We start from the raw sequence: 19,068 nt of genomic DNA, 5'->3' as shown, positions 1-19,068 counted from the left end.
GACACTACTGTAGACAAAGCGCCTGCACTTTCACTCCTCCCGTAGTGGTAGAGAGACTCTAGAAAAAAAAAAGAATAACATAATCAGCTGATTTTTGACAGCTTTTACCAATCATTAGGGGGTAAAATCAAGGGTTATTTTTTGGGCGATGTTTGACCATGTTTCTTGAAAAGTATGAATGAAAAGCCGAGTAAATTGAAAAACGTGGTTGAAGGTTGTAGTTGATTTTAGTTTCATCTATTTCTATTTCATGGACACAAGCAACGTCTACACCACGCTAACGAAATTCTTGAATATGGTTGATGTTGATTAGTTATTTCGTGAAAGAATAATTAGCAATTTGCGTTTCACAAAAAGGTGTTCCAAGATAGAACTAGGTATAAATTAATATGGAAAGCCATCAGCTGTTAACCGATTTACAAAAAACAGGCAAACTGACAGCATAACTATTTTGACAACTTGCTCCCCAAGTCAAGCAAGAAGTGTTATGAAATTTTGATCATTGACTGCATCATCCAGAAGATTGTACTGCGAAAAGGGTGAGTTAATTTGAGAAATATTGAACGTACATTTGCATCCATTAAGTTTGTCACTGTTTACTATCTACTTCTTTCTACTAAAGCCTGCAGAATGCTACGACAAGTATCATCAATGAAACGTTTTCTACCCTCCCGTCGATTTCTCTCTTCGACACCGGCGCCAAAGATAAATCCGGCGATTCTCGCAAACATAAAGGCTGCCGATCGATACAAACCGGGTGATCGTTACAATGGATTCGTTTGCATCCAGGCGCAGTTCATTGCCGATTTCAATATGACCGCCTACATGTTCCAGCACGAAAAAACGGGTTTGCAGTATCTGCACATCGACCGACAGGATAGTAACAATGTGTTTTCGATCAACTTCCGCACCACCCCGTTCGACTCGACCGGGCTCCCACACATCCTAGAGCACAATGTGCTCTGTGGCTCGGAGAAATTTCCCGTGCGGGATCCGTTCTTCAAAATGCTTAACCGAAGTTTGGCCACATTCATGAATGCGATGACCGGACCGGATTACACGCTGTACCCATTCAGCTCGACGAATGAAATCGATTTCCGCAACCTGCAAACCATCTACATGGACGCTGCATTCCGACCGAACCTAAAGTATCTCGACTTTCTGCAGGAAGGTTGGCGTTTGGAGCACGCGGAGTTGACAAACCCGAAGTCAGACTACGTCTTCAAAGGTGTGGTGTACAACGAAATGAAGGGAGCATTTTCTGAAAATTCGGCTGTATTTGGTCAGAAGTTTTTCAACAAAATCCTTCCCGACCACACGTACGGGTACGTGTCCGGCGGAGACCCGCTCGATATTCCACAGCTGCGGCACGAGGATTTGGTCAATTTCCATCAAAAGTATTACCATCCAAGTAACGCACGCATCTTCAGCTACGGTTGCTTCGATCTCGATAAAACGATGGCATTTGTGGACGGTCAATATCTGAGCGACTACGATCGCATAGATTCACGGTACAGCGTGATTCCGCCGCAGAAACGATGGACAGGCGCAAAGAAGGACCATGTTCGTAGCCGGTATGATAACATGGGGGCCCCGATCGAGAAACAGAACCAGATTGCTATCGGTTATCTAATGACTGACATAACCGATGTTTATGAAACGTTTCTTATGCACATCCTCACGGAGTTGCTAGTGAAAGGGCCGAATTCGTTCTTCTACAAAAATCTCATCGAACCGAACATCTCCGGCGGCTACAATCAGCTGACCGGGTTTGATTCCCATATACGCGATACGATGTTCGTGGTTGGCTTGCAGGATCTCGCAGTGGATGATTTCGAGCGAGTTGAGCAAATCTTTGATCGCACGGTGGATGAAGTCATCGACAAGGGTTTCGAGCAGGCACATATCGAAAGCGTGCTGCACAGCATCGAGCTGACGATGAAGCATCAAACTACCAAGTTTGGCCTCGGACTGCTGTTCAATCTGACACCACTCTGGAACCACGACGGGGATTTGATAAGAGCAATGAACGTGTCCGAATCAGTGCGGAAGCTGCGCGAACATATGTCGGCCAACCCAAAGTACCTGCAGAATAAGGTAGAGTACTATTTCCGTAACAACAGGCATCGGCTTACGATGACCATGTCACCGGATGAAACCTACGATAAACAACTTTTGGACGCCGAGCGAAGTAACCTGCAGCAGAAGGTGGCAAACCTTAACGATTCCGACAAGGAACGAATTTATCGGGAAGGAATCGAGCTGTCCGAGGCTCAAAAAGCACCCCCGAACACGGATGTTCTGCCGTGCCTCCGGTTGGATGAGATCGAAAAGAAAGTGAGCGAAACGAAAGTTGATCAGAGGCTTGTCTCCAACGTCCCGACGCAACTGTGTCCTGTGAATACTAACGGAATCGTTTACTTCCGCGGCATACTTGACGTTAATAGGTTAAACGAAGAGCAAAAAATGCTTCTTCCGCTGTTCAATACGATAATCACCCAATTCGGCACAAAGGGTGTGAACTATCGAGAGTTCGATCAACTGGTCAGCTCGAAGACAGCGGGCATCGGGTTTTCGACTCACCTCGTGGAGAATGTTCACAACACAGAACAGTACGAGTTTGGTCTGTACTTTGGTACGTACGCGTTGGATCAGAACGTGCCCGATATGTTTGATATCTTCCGGCGTATTTTTAATGAGCTCGAGATGAAGGACGTGACACGTTTCGAGATGCTTCTGGAGAACTACCTATCGGAGATGTCGATCGGAATCGCGCAGTCCGGCCATATGTACGCAATGCAGAATGCTAACGGGTTGGTCACGGAAACGGGTCAGCTTAGGGAAAGGCTAATGGGTATAGAGCATTTATCGTTCATGAAAAACCTCACGCAGAGCCATAAGCCGGAGGAAATTTTGGAAAAATGTCGCTCCATCACGAAACTGTTCGCCGAAGCGGGGATGAGGTGTGCCCTCAATTTTACACCGTCGTCGGAACAACAAACGGTCCGACATTACGAGTCGTTCGTTAACAGCGTGCCCCTGCGCAGCTCTGCCCGGGTGTGGAATATTTCGCATACACTCGGAGAAGAGGCTAGCAGCAACACCACCTGTCGCCATACGGTGATGAATATTCCGGTGAACTATTGCGCCAAATCGATCCACGCTGTTCCGTACACCCACCGAGATTACGCTCCACTAAAGGTGCTCGCCAAGTACCTCTCGGCAAAGTATCTCCTACCGGTTGTGCGTGAGCAGAACGGAGCGTACGGTGCTGGGGCAAAAATTACCTCCGATGGACTGTTCAACTTTTTCAGCTACCGCGATCCCAACTCGCGCACAACTTTGGACGTATTCGATGGAGCTCATGCCTGGAACGTCCAGTCCGTTGTCGGCCTGGATGAGCAGACGCTTTTCGAGGCGAAGTTAGGTGTCCTGCAGCAGCTAGACGTGCCTATTGCGCCCCTTGAGCGTGGTATGGATCTGTTTCGACAGGGCATTTCGGACGAGCTGTTCAGCAAACATCGGGCAGCGGTGCTGGAAGTAACAAAGGAACAGCTACTGGAAGTGAACGAGCGATATCTGCGGCCAGGAGCGGTCGCTGTGGTCGGAAAGTCGGTGTTAGGTCCGGAAAACAAAACGCTTTCGAAGGACGGCGAATCATGGAAAACGTTCACACTGTAGATGTCTTGCACATGTTAAAAGCTTCTGACGCAAATAATGAATAAATAATATCCATAAAGGGGACATCTTATCACTAACTGCTTTCAATTATTTCAATATGAACAAAAAGTTGCTCAAAAAAGTAAACAACGGGATATATGAAGGTTGAATAATATATTTTGATATATACATAAAATAACGTTTATTTAGCGTAAAAGACGTTCATCTTAAAATGCTTTCACTCTTTTCCTACGCGGACGTAAATAACGAAAAAACCAAACAAATGACAAAAAACCATCATATGACTTATTTAAGCTACGGGTATCAATATTTGAGGGGATGTGATGCGGTTAACCTCCATCGCCAGTCTGATAACAAATATCTTCTTTTCGTACACCCTCCTTCCACCGGGTATTTCAAAATGCACTGCATACATCGAACGGAATGATGAGTTGTTACTCAAATGCACCGAAATGGGCACCGCCAAATTATTCTTCATAAAAGTTCTTAGGGAAGCATTGCCAGGGAATTCTGCCTTCTGTAGAAAAACGCAAGGTGAATCTGGCATTGTCTTTTCTTTTCCTTCAAAAATACGATTTGTGAACTTCTTTCTAGACAATTCACATATTGAAAATGGTAATTATCAAACATAAAAAGCGATACTATTAGCTAATTGCAAACAATCTCAAAGAAACCTAACACAAGATCGATCCTCTGATACATAAACACACATAGATAAATTAAAGATATATACCTCGTGGCTAAGGTATCGTAACCCTCACCGCATTTCCTATTCGTACATATTTGTGTTCCGGCAGTTTCGGTACCGTTTCACGTTTCACCAATAAACCATATTTTCCTACCATTGCTGCGCTGTGTTCTTGTTTGCTCGTATTCTTTTCGCGCCGATTTAATTCGATTGTTTCATTCATTACTTGAACGGAGTATGTGTCGTTAGAAAAAAAAAATTAAGCGACCCAGATTGCTGACCAAAGGTTTCGCGTTTAGGGATTATTGTATCGATAGATGGCCACGCCGGCGACGCCGAACAAAATCGTGCCCACCAGGTAGCCCCACATTTTAAGCTGGAAATTGAAAGAAAATATAAAAAGAATGGTAAGCAAATTTTTCACTCAATTCCCATTTCCTTTTATGTCTCACTTTCCTTACCTTGGATGATTCTGTGTTTTGCGTTACCGGGGCTGTCTTCGTTTTTTGCTCCAGTTTCTGTGCCTGGCCCAACATTTTCTGGTACAGGTCTTTTTCGTTTCGAGCCTCACGTTTGGATTTTAGGATCAGTTTTGATAATTCCTGCAATTTAAAAACAAAAAAAAAACATTTAAGAGAGAAGATTGCACTTGTTTACTCTAGTTTCCAAACCAAATCTACAATAAAAATAGTAAACAGGGAATATTGGACAGGATTGACTAGTATGTATGCTAACTAATTAAAGCGATCGGACACACTCTGTATGCTGAAACCTGATCGTCGCGTCGGTCGGTATTTTGCTCTTACAACATGAGTGCGACAAAAACCCGTGTGTGCGACTAAAATGTTTCCTAGGACTTTAATTTTTCTGTAATGGTATCTAGATTTGGATCAATCTGCTCAACTTTGCCTAGCATCCTGCGGTAAATGTTTAAAAAGTGATCCACAACATAGTTTATGTAACTTATTTTACTCTTTGGTAAAATGTACAGCAATTTGTAAGTTTCCGCTTTTAGCTTATCTTAGCTTATAGCTAGAACAACGCACCACAGCCCGATAAACTTACTAATAATTCACATGTAAATACAAATAAAACTTTAACCCCTTACCGACTGTATTAGCTTATCGTCAACGTCGAGAGTGGCGGCTTTCTGAAGCAGAGTGATAGCACCCTTTGTATCGCCTTTGGCATCCAAAACCTATGAAGGTATTAGAGATAGGTAAACACTGGAGCTAAGACATTGTTGGCTACATTTTACATACCTTGCCCTTGCGATACAAAGCTTTCGCATTTGTTGGTTGGCATTTCAGCACGTGATCGACGGATTTAAGGGCGGCGTCATAAGCCGATATTTTAAGCTGAGCTAGTGCGAGGTTATTGTACACTTTCATCCGATCCTCGAGCAAATCTTGCAGTTCCGTTGGGGAGAGCTAAACGAAAACAAAAATATAACTCTCCGGTTAAATAACATAAGTTTGGAAAGACTCTCGCCATCTACCTCGACTGTGCCTGGTCCGGACTCCATCATACCGCCCGCACTGACCGTGTCATCCAGATACTCCAGCGATCGCCGATAGCTCTGAATGGCCAGATTGTACTCCTGACGCTTCATCCAGAAATTACCACGTAATCGTTTCTTGTTGCCAATCTCCTTTCGGGAAGCATAGGACCTTGTTTCCACATCGCCCTCTTCCTTTATTGATAGCAACTCAACCGTATAGGTGATGGTTGCGTTGGGCGGCACGGTTTTCTGGACCGGATCATGCTCGGTGGGATCTTTAACTCCGAGCTCACCGTACCCAAAGCGTGCATTCACGATGACTTCGGCGACTTCTCCCTCGTTCATTAGCTTCAGCGCCATATCTAAGCCCTGCACTACCTAAGCGGGGGAAGAAAGTAATGCGTAGCAAAATCGGGCGCACAATTGTTATCATATCGATCGTCTTCGTTATCAATTACCGGTACTACCTACCTCCACGTCGTCAACTTGCACCACAAAGTTGGTTTGTTCCTCAACGACCGTTCCATCCTCCAGGCGTCCGCTGTAGGTAATGACCACAATATCCTTGCTTTCGGGCCTATGCTCCGACCGTCCTTTTGTAAGCACCTTTTTGAGCAGCGTTCCGTTGCCCAGAATGTCCATATATTCCGGCTCACTCTCCGATGTCTCCGGATCGTTAGCCCCCTTATCCGAATCTTCGAGTTCTGGTCGTTGTTCCTGCGATTGTTCCTTTGCTGGTTTGCTTTGGGTTGCTTCAGGCACCGAGGAGGCCAATTCAGCACGCTCCTGTTCGTTAAGGTTCGACAGATCCTCGAAGGAGCTGCTACTCGACTTTTCTGCATCCATGCTGAGGGGTAAAGTGCAGGTTTTACAGGAAACTGTATAAATGTATGACGGTGGCGCAAGCGTTTAATCTGAATTGTTGGCTAGATTTGTGTACTGCCAGACAACGAAAACCGGTAGCGAACAAAATTACAACACAGCAAAACAGCTTTCCACCAGCGACAGCTGAAAACACTACGCAATGACGTCGTCAGAAAATGGCACTCGAAAGTTGATTCAATCACAAGAGCCTTCACAAGAGACTTCTAGAATCGACGTAAGCAGTGTGTGCTGTGTTTGGTAATTTAATTTCTCATCTCCAACATAGCAGCGCACGATTGAAACAAATGCCCCAGACTGTTCACAAAGTGTAGCAATTTACCTTTCTGGAAAACACGAAGTTTTGAGCTCCGAAGTGAAAAAACTTTGTTGTAAACTGAAGAAACAACACCGACGAAGGTGTTCGATTCCTTTGACGCGATATCTATGATAATTGACAGCTGGATTCAATCGAAGTCCGTGCTGAAGCTGTTGGATTTGACAGACAGAAAATTGTTTCAATTTTTATGTGCAACTTTCTCAAAACTAAAAATCTGTTTAATTTACTAACCAGATCATAATATTTAAAGAAGTTTTAGTCAATAAAATCAAACGATAAGCAAAGGAAAATACAAATTTTAGCTGATAAACCCTCTGCTCATTCAAATAAGATCCATGATCCAATGACGTTTCTTTGCTTCCTAGGCATCCTCATGACAGCTTCAAGAAAAAGAAAAAAACCTAAGCTGCCATCGGCACCTCTCTTTCTTGCGACGATTGTCACAATTTTCACATGTGCGTTTTACAGAGCTCCGGCTAAAAAGTGGAAAATTTTATAGTAATTTGTTGAAATTTCTTCTCCAAACTACTACTATTGCAGTGTAAAAGCAGACCGGCGGCCAGTACCACATCAAGATGAACGCGGAAAAGCTGAAGAAGATGCAAAATGAGGTGCGTATCGGCGGCAAGGGCATGCCTCGCCGCAAGAAGAAGATCGTCCACACGAGCTCGGCCGTCGACGACAAGAAGCTGCAGATGTCGCTGAAAAAGCTCGGGGTCAACACCATTCCCGGAATTGAGGAAGTGAACATGATCAAGAACGATGGCACGGTGATCCACTTCAACAACCCAAAGACTCAGGCGTCGCTGGCCACCAATACGTTTGCTATCACGGGCCACAGCGAATCGAAGCAGATCACCGAAATGCTGCCCAATATCATCTCCCAGCTTGGTCCAGAAGGGCTGCAGCATCTGAAAAAGTTGGCTCATGCTGAGGCCGCCAACGAAGAGGATGACGACGTACCGGAGCTGACGGAGAACTTTGAAGAAGTGTCGAAGAAGGAGGCCGAGAATGCCGCTAGCCCTAAGGCATCAGAGGTCCCGGTTTCCTCATAAACTCCTTGTAACTTCTTCTACTAGTATAACCTCTTCCGTTTCGTTTTATTCCCCATCATGAAGTTGACTCCAGAGCAGTGGAAAACAGTGCAGTAAACAATGTACACAGTCCTTGCTGCTAAAAAAACGAATTCATCGCAATTTTGTCGCATTCGGCTTGTTGAACTCTGAATCATCCTCATGTACTCTTCTTCGATCCGCACTCCTTATTTCGGATATTTTTTCGTAAGCCCATGGTAATGGAACTGCTTTGTTGAACAACCAAGTTGTGCGGTGCCGCTTCGTCGATTGATTCTGTACGACAATATGCTGACATTTTAATTAAACATTAAAAACTAATAAGTGTCCTATCGGTCCTATGATGGCTGGTGGGATACAGTAATCATAACTCTGGCATTTATTTTGTCTTGTTAAGAGAGAACTTTTGAGAATGTGTATTGAGCATCAGCAAGCAAACATCACTCCATACATAAGATATTTCTTCAATAAAAACCAGGAACCATTGCAGAGCCAATGTCAAAACAATCGAACAGCATTCTCGAAGCATTTGTGAGGTTATATACCGAGTACGGAAAAGGAACTGTAAATACAGAGAGCGAATAAGATCAAAACAAACAATCTTACGACTTATTCATAACATCCTTCGCATTATAAGCACGGGATTACGTCGATAAATGGAACATGGAATAAAAGCGTAGCGTGTTAAGGAAATAAACTGTGAAGGTTGCTCCATTCAATTTCGCTCTGCCGGCTGGACTTCGTGGGTCATGGGAACTGCTCATTATGACCGGCAGTGAGTTTTCTTTTTCCTTGTGCAGTACATGGCGCTAAAAATAGCGCAGTAGCTTCTACGCTAACCTTATTGGATGGGAAACAGAAATCTTATTACTGAAGCAATGGCCACAGCCGCAATCTGAATGCGGTTTCCCGCCGCATCCTTCGCGATAAGCGTTCATAGATTTGGTTTCACTGATAGTCAGACCGTAATACGACGCTGTGCTATTGGTTTATGTTTTTTTTTCTGCTTTTGTCATGAGTCATCCACCGACCATGGGATGGCCGTCATTTCGAAGCGCGCGTGCTTTTGGCAAAATAAAGCTTTCCTGACGGATGAGAGTGCGTACAGTGGATCATATGAGTGCGTGCAGTAGATCCTTCAAATTCATGCAACTCATCTTTGAGGAATTTTATTCATATTTTATAGAATTCAAAATGAAACCTAGTATAACAAGAATCTGCAACACACGGGCACAAGATTCGTTTATTTTATACATTGAATATTTTGGAGAACGGTTCTGTTCAAAGAACTCTATCAAGTTTGATACTTTAAAATCAAATTTTTGGTGATTCTTCTAGTCAACGATACAGTTTGGCGTTAGATTGTAATAAAAATAATAGGCATGCTTTGAGCGGCATTCCATGGGGTGCTGATGGTGGATGGCAATAAAATCAAAACTTATTGTACATATTGGATTTTAACAATGTTTCTCCAAAACATTGTATCATGTTGTATCATATCCCATTCTACAGAGTGGTGTATGGTTTTGCTCATCTAGAATGGACATTTCCACGTACATTCAACAGATAAGAGTTATTAAAGTAGAATTAGTAAGCTATGGTATTAAATTGGATTTAGATACTATAGCAAGCCTACGTTAGATTCAAAATTCAACATTTTCAAATATAGATATCACACAACAGTTTTTTTTTCATTGAGAACGTAAATCCTAAAAGTATACCATGATGTGAAATATCTTGAAAGAAGTTAAACAAAACCCTTGACAATTATAAAATCGTCATTTGTTTGTTCAACTTTCTGTTTATTTACAATCAAATTTCATGGCGCTCTATGACGGACACATTACAGTCCAAAATGAACGAGCCTACTCTAGGGTTGCCAAAAGTGAAAGCATATTAAATGGTGTTTTTCTATCTTGCATATTGCGATTGTTTTCCTTCCATATTTCCTTCGGTATAAATTTGTCAAACACCGTCTTCTCTTTTTTCCGCATTCAGACTGGTTGTCATGCTAATTTATTATCAAAGACGAGTTTGAAATGTAACAAAACTGAACCGATTAACATTGAGGATAATACACAGCTAATGTAAATAATCTTCCTTACTCTATGCTCGCTGTTCTTGTGTGTACGTGGTTCTGTTTCCATTCTCACATCCTGTGCACCGTTCAGCCGTACATGTTGTCGAGAGGGGCTCGCATGATGAAAAGGTCATTGATGCAGGTTGATATCGGCAGCCGTAACAACCGTTACATGAAGTCATCGTACTCATCGAAATCATCATACTTGGTGGCATATTCATTAATTTCAGACTAGAGGGAAAGAAGAACATTCCGTTCACGTTGCTGTTAGGACAACTTGCCCCATAAGTTTGACCCAGCATACTTACGTTCTCTCCCTCGACACGCAGTCTCGCCTTTACTTTGACGCCTTTGGTCTTCTTTGGTTTGTCACCTTTCTCGACCTTTTGTTTTTCCAAGTACAGGTTGTCTAGTGTCGTTTTAGCTTTTCTGATGCTGTTGGAGGACACTGTAGAACAAGGCGTAGGAAAATTGAGTGTTAAAAATCAAAGTTACTTTAAATTTTTTTAAGTAAATTAAAAACACTTACAACTTGCGAATACCTTAAGAAGAAGGTCTTCTAAAAATCCTTGATACTCTTGGTGTGCACGATAGTTTGAAAGCTTTTTGCTAATTGCATCTGCTAGATCGGCAAATTCCTCCTTCGTGGTCGGGTGCATTCCATCGATTCCACCGCTATTGGACATTGATGTGATTCCTAGTGTTTCCATAGCCGTCTTCAGGTCATTTTCTTCTTGTAGTTTCTGCAATCTTCGTTTTTCGGCCAACCGCTGTTCCGGCGTGAGAGAAGCTTCCGCCTCCTCCTCTCTTCGTAGCCTTTCATCATTTTCCTGTTTCAATTGCTACAATTAGTAAAGGACACAGTGTGTGGATTGCGCATTACCGGCGTACCGGGTTAACACACATTTCGATGTTACCTCTTTTTCTAGTTGTTTCTGTTGGGCAGTTTTCTTGGGTTTGGCGTTTTTAGCTGGCGATTTATCTCCTTTTGATTCGTCCTTTTTCTCCTCTTCCTCTTCCTCATCCTCCCAGCTTTCCTAAAATTGGATAAACGCCGAAAGATATAAGCGATTTTGTTTAGTATACGGTACGTTCACCGGACGAAAAAATTACTAGAAATTATCTGACGTCAGCAATCTGAGGTGATCATTACTAGCAGGAATCGTGTCATTCCCAACCAGTTATTGACTACTTTCTACTCGACCGATGCACGACTACTAACGAAAAAACCTGGTGAACCTACCTTTACATCATCCTCGTCTTCGCCAGCCCATTTGTCGCGAACAGCGCCATCCGCCTTCGCAAACAGCTGCTCGGCTTTGGCTCCGGCCAGCGCTTCTGTAACGACACCGTAAAATTACGTTACTTTTGAGGTACATTATTTATAGTTTTCCACTACGATTCACAGTTCATTCCTGTACTGTGCTATTTTATCATCCCTGGTGACACGCATTCCGTGACGGTAATACCACCGTCGTGGCACGGAGGGATTAGCGACACCAGTAGGGAGGCGATTGAGCACAGATTCGTTGCACCACACAATACTAGCTTTGCTGGGTACGTACCCCAATCGTCTTCCATCGTACGAGAAATATCACGGTTCTGCGAGCAGGATATATTCTACTGATTGCTGGCAAATTTTTGTATCCTTTCGGAACCTTCGCAGAGCTGCACAAACGTCGTGCTGACTTTTGAACTCTTCTTTTTTTCTTTGCTGTTTTCTTTTCGTTGCCCTTTCACTTTGACAGCTCATGGGAAGTTCAAGTGGGGGTTAAATTCGAGCATTAATTTTGTGGTTGCCCGAAAGTTGTGTTTGCCTTTGACTAGGAAAGGATGCCCTATGTTTTTTTGAGAACTTCAAAAGATAATTTTATTTCTTATTCAGGTGTTTGTTAGAATCGCAATTCATAGGCACAGGAAAAAAGGGGTAGGCATAAATCACCCAGAATAATGTTTGTACTCCAGGCGAGCCTGTGAGAAATGCGTTGTTTGTTACCTTTTTTTCGATGATTTTTGTGACACAGCTCGAAAAGTTGATTTCCGTCGCATGACATTTGAAACGTCAGTACCCGTTTGCTCTCTTTCCGGTTACTCGCTTTGGCTTGAGAGGTTGTTGTTCCGTGTCGAGGGAAATAATTTTTGTACCAAGTATGTGGCAAACTATCCTGTAGTCTAATGAACTTTGTGTGCAACTGATTGATCACTGTATTATCCTTGCTTCTAGGTACAATCTTCATAATCCACTAAAATGGCAAAGTCGAAGAACCACACCAATCACAACCAGAGTAAGTCGGATGATGCAGAATGTTTTGTTGACGGATCTGGATAGATCATCGGAATGAATCTGACCTTTCACACTTTCGTTTTCTTTTTCATCAGACCAAAAGGCCCATAAGAATGGAATCAAGAAGCCGAAGAAGCAGAAGTACGAGTCAACCCGTGGTGTGAGTACACTTTTACGGTCATTTTCGGTAGTCAAGAGTTGTAACGTGCATTATCATATTGTCCCCGCAGATGTGCCAGAAGCTGCTGCGGAACCTTCGGTTCTCCAAGAAGGGAAATGTTTCCCATGAGGAGCAAGTGAAGCGCGCCGAAGAGCGTAAGGCAAAGTACGCTGAAAAGCCGGCTCCGGTGAAGCTGAACTGATTCCGTTCCCTAGTGCTCGTGTTGGTGAGTCGAATGGGTATGTAACCCGGTGGTGTACTATATCAGGATGCCAAGTGCTCATTGGCCGTACAAACGGAAATGAAATAAATTTATTTCAAACTTATTCAAACATTTATTATTTCCTCCTCTCAGAGAGTACTTGTAACAACGGGATATTTGTACGAATTTCGCTCATTCTAGATCGGCTAGTTCTAGGTTTGGGACTCTGTTAAGTTGATCAATGGCAGTATGATTTTGCATTACAGTCGACGGATGCCTGGTCAACTTGCCCGTTTTTAACCGAGCGACAACCGTTGACGATGTCAATTTGAACCGTGGCTCGGATACCACCGTTTCACTGTCCTCAGCAGTGTTCTCCGTGTTTTTTTCGTTTCCTTCCACACTACTCGCTTTTGAAGAAATCGTTGAAATTATGTTTGCTGGACGGCGATTGCGGAAGATTGAATATTGCATAGTGCTGCTGCCTGGTTTCGCGGAAGTACCTGCAGATGTAGGCGGGTTTGCTGTAATCTTATTACCTACTCCCATCAATGGCGCGAGCCCAATGCTGCTTGTTTTTATTCTTAAATACGGCGAGGTGGAGTCCATAATCTTGCGGACCTTTTCCGACATGGGTGTGCTGGCGTTAAGATCGTTCAACGGTCTCTTGCGGCGACTTTCACGTTGATCAGGTGTGTTTGGTACGGCTTCCTCGTCGAAAGAACCATCCTCACTATTGGCTGATGTATTGGAAGTTTTTTCAGATGTCTTTTGCTTCAAGAGTTGTTGCAAACGGTAAATTTCACTATCGCACGCTGAGAGGGTGTCCTCCCGAGCTTTCCTTCTCTTTCGTTCATCGCTGAGCTCATTCTGAAGACGATGTATGCGGTCAGATTGTTCTTTTCTTTTTATTTCCTGAGCCTGTAGCTCACGCTTTAGCGCTGCAGCGACGGCCACGACCGTCGCCCGACTAGTATCGCTAGCTAACATTTGATCCACTTCCTGAACTGTGGACTTGAGCGCCTGTTTTATCGTTGCATAAGATTCGAGCTGGGGCCTTAAAATGGCTAGTTCTTCTTCGAGTTGCTGCTTGATTTTACGATCACCCTTGAGCATATCATTTTCATGCTTGAAAGCAAGGATTGCTGATTCCTTAGAGCGCAACTGCTCTTCCAGTCCGAGCAAAATTCGTCTCATTTTCTTTTGCTCTCCTTTGTGGTCGACAATCTTTTGCTCGAAGTCTTTTAATGATTTTTCTTTTTCTCGTATTTTGAACGTCATGTCGTCGAGTTTTTGAAGCAATGATGCACTGTCCTCAGTAGTATCGAGGTTAGCAGCGATGTTGAAATACACTTTAACAAGCCTCGTCTCGGCGCAACGATTTCGGCATTGTGGACAAGTTTTCGACCTGAAAGACCATTCGATTCATTTCTAACATATCTTTGCTAGGATAAACTAAGGTCTTACCGCTCCAGCCACTGCAGAAGACAAGTATGATGAAACATATGCCCACATGGAGTTATATGAACTTCATCGGAAGGCACGAACAAGTCCGAGCAAATTGGACACATTAAATTCATGATCAAAGAGTAGAAACACTGCGGAATGATGTTAAAACGCGAAAAGCGTATATTTATGTTTACTTTTCTATGAAGCCGGCGGTTTAAGAATGACGTTTGTTGTTGATTTCTTTGTCGAGAAGTGTTGCCATCGAACGTACTATCAATGTTTGCTGGATTTTAAACTTAGGGTACCATGGGGATAGATAGGCTTCATAACGCTTTTTTTAAATCCTTACATAACGGGACCTATATTTGCCAAGTTGTAATTGTATGGAAGGTATTACTTTATTTTGCATGAATATGCATGTCACAGAAACAAAAAAATGTAATGATTTCTAATGAATAAATTTAATTTATGAATAAGATTGACTAGAAGAAAGTTTTTGTTGGAATTGTTTTTGAAAATCTCAAGAATATTTTTGCCACTACATATGTTATAGGGTTTCAGGAATTCACATAATAGTGTTTTATAACGCATTCTACCGTATTGTCATCTTCTAAGCTGTGAAATCTGTTGAAACAATTTAGAGAACTACTATTGTTCATTGTAGCTTTATTCCATTCTGAATGTGTTTACCAGGAATGTTAATTTTTCAGCAGGTGGTAATTAAAATTCATTTCATTCGTAGCCCTCGTAGCACACAATTAAAACATGCAAAAACAGGATATCGAGGATCATTCGGCAATTCAATATCTTTACTATAAAAATCTATTTTCATATCTTCTGTTGATGGAAAACCAACTATTGGAAAAAGGGTCCTGATAGACGAATGTACCTCGACAAGAGATCAAATTTTGAGTTAATTTGCAGTGAAGAAAGCCGTTTGTGCCATATTTATTGCAAACAGCTCTGCAAAGAGCGTCCATATTTACTATTGCAAAATGTTAGATGCTCTATCATAAATATCCGCAACACAGAATTGATGTTTTTGATCGTCGTTCGGCTAAGGTTCGCTTCGTTGTCTTCCGGCTTATGCCAATGTTTTGGAAACGGGACTGGAATCAAGTGGAGCACCGGAATATCTAGAAAATAAGAGTGTTTAGTTAGTTGAGGTATGGTAAAACGTGTTGGGTAGTTTTTTTTTAATACAATGGAGATTCTTACTCCGTTTCAGGAACGGAAGATGATCGTCCTCAACGCGGCTGTAGAGCGTTTGATCGAGGAACATGGTCCCTGATTTTGGATCCTTCAAGAGTAACTTTTTCTCCCGCAGACTGCTTTCGATTTTGCTCAGTCGCCGATGATAGTTGCGGGTATTGGAAAAAAAGTTGTAAAACTTTGGATTTTCGCTCCCGATGAGGTCGAGTAACACCAGCAGTTGTACTCGGTCGATCTCTCGCATCGATTTGGCGAGTACCTTTGAGACGTATGGCGCCGTAGTCCACTTTGTGGCCAGGTGTCTCGAGCCGTACAGTGAATCCGTGGCCGACCACTTCCGGAATGCTTCCTCGCCATCGAAGAACAGTAGCATCAGGCTCAGGTCGGTATTGTTTCGTAGCAGTTTTAGGGCCGACTCGGTCGTTTTGGCGAGGTTGAGCATTACGGCGCACGGAACGGCTGAGTCAACGGCGCCGACGAAGGCGTGCTCTCGGAAGTACTTGCTGTCGTAGTGGCAGGCGAGGGCGAGATACTTATCCGCGTCGGGATTCAATTTGCCGATGATGTTTGTAAACTTCAACATACCGAAGTGGGGAGCCTTTTGATTGAACTCGTCGAGCTCGACCGTAAATCCGAGCGAATTTAACTCCCCGATGATGCTACGTTTCACTTCACCGTGAGTGGCCGTTCCGACGATGCGCGGCTTTAGGATACTTTTGAGCACACCATCGAAATGCGTTTCATTCGTTCTTGTTGCCACTATTTTCATCTGCTCAAGAGTGAGCTGCCCATTGCACTATAAAGATAACGAGGTATATTTGCGGTTAAATATTTTACATCATTACGTTTAAATATTCAGAATACCTAAAAAGCCTGCAATTTGAAAAATGTTTGGAAAGGAGCATAACACTTGTGATGGAACAAGCATTTTGAGAAGATCTTTGTTAGAACCTGATATGCCTTGCATGGTCAATAGCATGCAATTAAATTTTAGTATTAGAGCTACAATATGGCAAACAATGGCGGCACAAAGTGCATTGAACTGGGCCCTGCGACAATTGTATCGTGGTCCCTATTGTTAGTTTGTAATTGCCTGAGTAGAAATTTCTAAAACAATAAGTGTTGCATTATATGTAAATTTACTTTCATCAACTATTTCAACATCAATGGCATTTACCAGCATATATACCAGGAGAAATTCGTCTAACTTGAAAAAGAAAAGCGCATATTTCTAGTACGGATTGTCTGATAGCCAAAGTGTCGCTGCGGATAATTATCTGAAGTCTTGCTAGTTCCGTGAATTAATTCTCGATCGTGAAATCGACCGTCTCAACAACGGTTGGTCTAATTGGCTGATTATATGTAAACGTTACAACTACCAATCTCGTTATTTTTAGCCTTCAGGACAAAACTAAGTCTCCCCGACAGTTCCGGAATGCGAAAAGCCCTTATCAGTTGGAGGACAGAGTTGTAGATAGGACGCCAACCGGTGATATACACGTGTTTCATAATAATAATTAAATTCTAACCACCGTGGCAGTGCAGTTTCTATCATGAGAATTCCATTAGAAAAGCATTGAGCAAAGTTATTAAACTAGTATTACGATAGGAAATTAATTCTATATTGTTGCACCGTATATAAAAAAATCTTTCCAAAACAAAATCGACAACTGCTCCAGTGGTTGTTGAAAGTGAAACGGTTTATTTCGAAGGGGATGAAATCGAACAGCTCACCTGTTGCATCGGCCACACTGTGAAGGTCACTAGAAGGCAGGAAACCAGTCCTAGTAGCCACATTTTGTAGACAGTTTTTATGTTTTAACTGCTTCCTTGATGATTTTTTTTTGCGCCGATGATTAATCTCGAAGGCAGTGTGTCGGGATTTCCGTCATCGATTCGCTAACAAAATCGGGAGGGCTGTAAGGTACCGATACGGTGAAATACGATTCGCAGATGCACTACACCGAGTTTATTTGCAATCTTTTATTTACTGCACTTCAATTCCGTTCCCGTTTGCCGTTGGAATAACGACTGGAGATTCCTTCATCTCGGTATTTTTCGAACATAGATGCCCCTTAGATTGAGGGCACAAACAAACACTCGCGGCTACGTGACGTCGGCACGCATGATGTAAAACTACGTTAAAATCACTCTTCAACCGTCGCCGGGCGGACAAGTGAAAGTTACCCAACTTACGGCTCGACGACGACCGGGCACAATGACGTGCAAACAACGAATGAGTACGGTTTCATGCAAGTGTTGTGCCGTAGTGTTCCAGCGCTCGCTTGTGCTTGTGTGTCGTTCCATTCCATGCCCCATGCGCTGGTGGTGGGGACGGTCTCGGAACGTGTGGTAGCTCGAATGGAGACTTCGTACTGAACACAGTGGGTGGTAGTTGGGGGCGCTTCCCGTCCTCTTATTCGATGATGAAGGAATGCACACGAGGAGGAATTTCCAATATACTTCGCTACCAGCGCACAGCTTCCTTGGGAAACAGTATGGACCACAATTTCAGCAAATCACCGAAAAAATCTATAAAGTGTATTTTTCTCTGCGCACGTGAGAGTGGAGTATGGGTTTTGCATGATGTATTCCAATTAACAGTAAGACTTATACTGGGTTTTCTCAATTGATTTATTTGACAAATGATTCCTCTGGATTCCATAGGATTTCGAGTCCCATGGGGATAGTCTACAATAGTCATATCTACACTTATCTAATTTATTTAATTTTTGCTAGATACAAATAACTAAGAAAATCAAAACAGTCGTACAAAACTGTAGCCCACATTGGCACGTGGGACGCTGGTTCATGCATTATCACACTTTAAGGACTACAAACTGATAAGAAACGCTCTTTCGTGAGATGATAAATTGCTGCTCCAAAAGACATTGGACAAAGAGAGTACAGAGAGGAAGAAAACGAAATAGAAGAGTGAATAGGAAAAAATGGAATCGTTGCGAAGAAGAAGACAGGAATTTGAGACAGCGTGTTTGTTGCAGGCATACCGGCGTCTTTAAATCGAATAAGACAATCATCGTCCGGTTCTCCTGCTCAGGGCGTTCGATGAAGAACCACAGGACGAGAGAAGAAAAGGCTCCGGATGGGAGTTATTGAGGGAGAAAGTGACGGCAAAGTAGTTATCGGAAATGGGTTGATAAATCGAGAAGCAACGGGTCTAGAAGAGTTTTCCTTTTCCTTTTGCGCCTGCTTCGCCCACCCTCCTCTCCGTTATCGATTGTCACAGTTGGAAATCCTTGCAAATCATCTGTTATGGATCCGTGATGATGATGCTGTTTTGTCCTGTTGAGTCTGCATTTTTTTCCGTCCTATCCTTGAGCCTTGTTTACGTCAAACGATTATGGTAATAAAATCAGTTGTTTTCCCATACACCAACATGAAAACAACAAAAACAAAAAGATTCCTGATTGCATAATAAAACGTCTTTAACGATATGTAACAGACGTCGCACATGATTTCTACGCAGCGTTGCTGGTGTAATTAGCAAAATTGATTGCGAATAAAAATACATCCCGC

At 42.9% G+C, this 19,068-nt stretch overlaps 7 protein-coding genes across 7 annotated transcripts; 3 read left to right on the top strand and 4 right to left on the bottom strand.

The window, feature by feature from the left end:
- Positions 1-630: 630 nt before the first annotated feature.
- On the top strand, positions 631-3,739 carry LOC131283069 (presequence protease, mitochondrial). The gene has a single exon (XM_058312636.1). The coding sequence runs from the start codon at positions 631-633 to the stop codon at positions 3,679-3,681; it is 3,051 nt and encodes a 1,016-aa protein (XP_058168619.1). The 3' UTR covers positions 3,682-3,739.
- A 78-nt stretch (positions 3,740-3,817) lies between these two features.
- Positions 3,818-6,809, bottom strand: LOC131285237 (peptidyl-prolyl cis-trans isomerase FKBP8). The gene is made up of 6 exons (XM_058314094.1): positions 6,342-6,809; positions 5,868-6,248; positions 5,632-5,799; positions 5,478-5,567; positions 4,831-4,971; positions 3,818-4,745 (listed from the first exon to the last, which is right to left on the bottom strand). The coding sequence occupies exons 1-6, from the start codon at positions 6,714-6,716 to the stop codon at positions 4,665-4,667; spliced, it is 1,236 nt and encodes a 411-aa protein (XP_058170077.1). The 5' UTR covers positions 6,717-6,809; the 3' UTR covers positions 3,818-4,664.
- A 667-nt stretch (positions 6,810-7,476) lies between these two features.
- LOC131285251 (transcription factor BTF3 homolog 4) lies at positions 7,477-8,431 on the top strand. Its single transcript, XM_058314139.1, has 2 exons — positions 7,477-7,526; positions 7,612-8,431. Exon 2 carries the CDS (start codon positions 7,647-7,649, stop codon positions 8,124-8,126), a length of 480 nt encoding a protein of 159 aa, XP_058170122.1. The 5' UTR covers positions 7,477-7,526; positions 7,612-7,646; the 3' UTR covers positions 8,127-8,431.
- A 1,670-nt stretch (positions 8,432-10,101) lies between these two features.
- Positions 10,102-11,916, bottom strand: LOC131281276 (eukaryotic translation initiation factor 3 subunit J). The gene is made up of 6 exons (XM_058310552.1): positions 11,790-11,916; positions 11,468-11,562; positions 11,142-11,261; positions 10,754-11,066; positions 10,533-10,672; positions 10,102-10,455 (listed from the first exon to the last, which is right to left on the bottom strand). The coding sequence occupies exons 1-6, from the start codon at positions 11,803-11,805 to the stop codon at positions 10,393-10,395; spliced, it is 747 nt and encodes a 248-aa protein (XP_058166535.1). The 5' UTR covers positions 11,806-11,916; the 3' UTR covers positions 10,102-10,392.
- A 367-nt stretch (positions 11,917-12,283) lies between these two features.
- LOC131294596 (large ribosomal subunit protein eL29) lies at positions 12,284-12,870 on the top strand. The gene is made up of 4 exons (XM_058322641.1): positions 12,284-12,372; positions 12,449-12,509; positions 12,604-12,668; positions 12,739-12,870. Exons 2-4 carry the CDS (start codon positions 12,473-12,475, stop codon positions 12,868-12,870), a joined length of 234 nt encoding a protein of 77 aa, XP_058178624.1. The 5' UTR covers positions 12,284-12,372; positions 12,449-12,472.
- Positions 12,871-12,942: 72 nt separating this feature from the next.
- On the bottom strand, positions 12,943-14,520 carry LOC131281274 (E3 ubiquitin-protein ligase TRAIP). The gene is made up of 2 exons (XM_058310550.1): positions 14,338-14,520; positions 12,943-14,278 (listed from the first exon to the last, which is right to left on the bottom strand). Exons 1-2 carry the CDS (start codon positions 14,448-14,450, stop codon positions 13,063-13,065), a joined length of 1,329 nt encoding a protein of 442 aa, XP_058166533.1. The 5' UTR covers positions 14,451-14,520; the 3' UTR covers positions 12,943-13,062.
- Positions 14,521-15,267: 747 nt separating this feature from the next.
- Positions 15,268-17,328, bottom strand: LOC131281275 (glutaminyl-peptide cyclotransferase-like). The gene is made up of 3 exons (XM_058310551.1): positions 17,266-17,328; positions 15,538-16,327; positions 15,268-15,455 (listed from the first exon to the last, which is right to left on the bottom strand). Exons 1-3 carry the CDS (start codon positions 17,326-17,328, stop codon positions 15,268-15,270), a joined length of 1,041 nt encoding a protein of 346 aa, XP_058166534.1.
- Between the last annotated feature and the right edge of the window lie 1,740 nt (positions 17,329-19,068).

The sequence above is a fragment of the Anopheles ziemanni genome, chromosome 2 (genome assembly GCF_943734765.1).
Source record: "Anopheles ziemanni chromosome 2, idAnoZiCoDA_A2_x.2, whole genome shotgun sequence".
Taxonomy (NCBI): domain Eukaryota; kingdom Metazoa; phylum Arthropoda; class Insecta; order Diptera; family Culicidae; genus Anopheles; species Anopheles ziemanni.
This window is presented reverse-complemented; position numbering and strand designations above follow the sequence as displayed.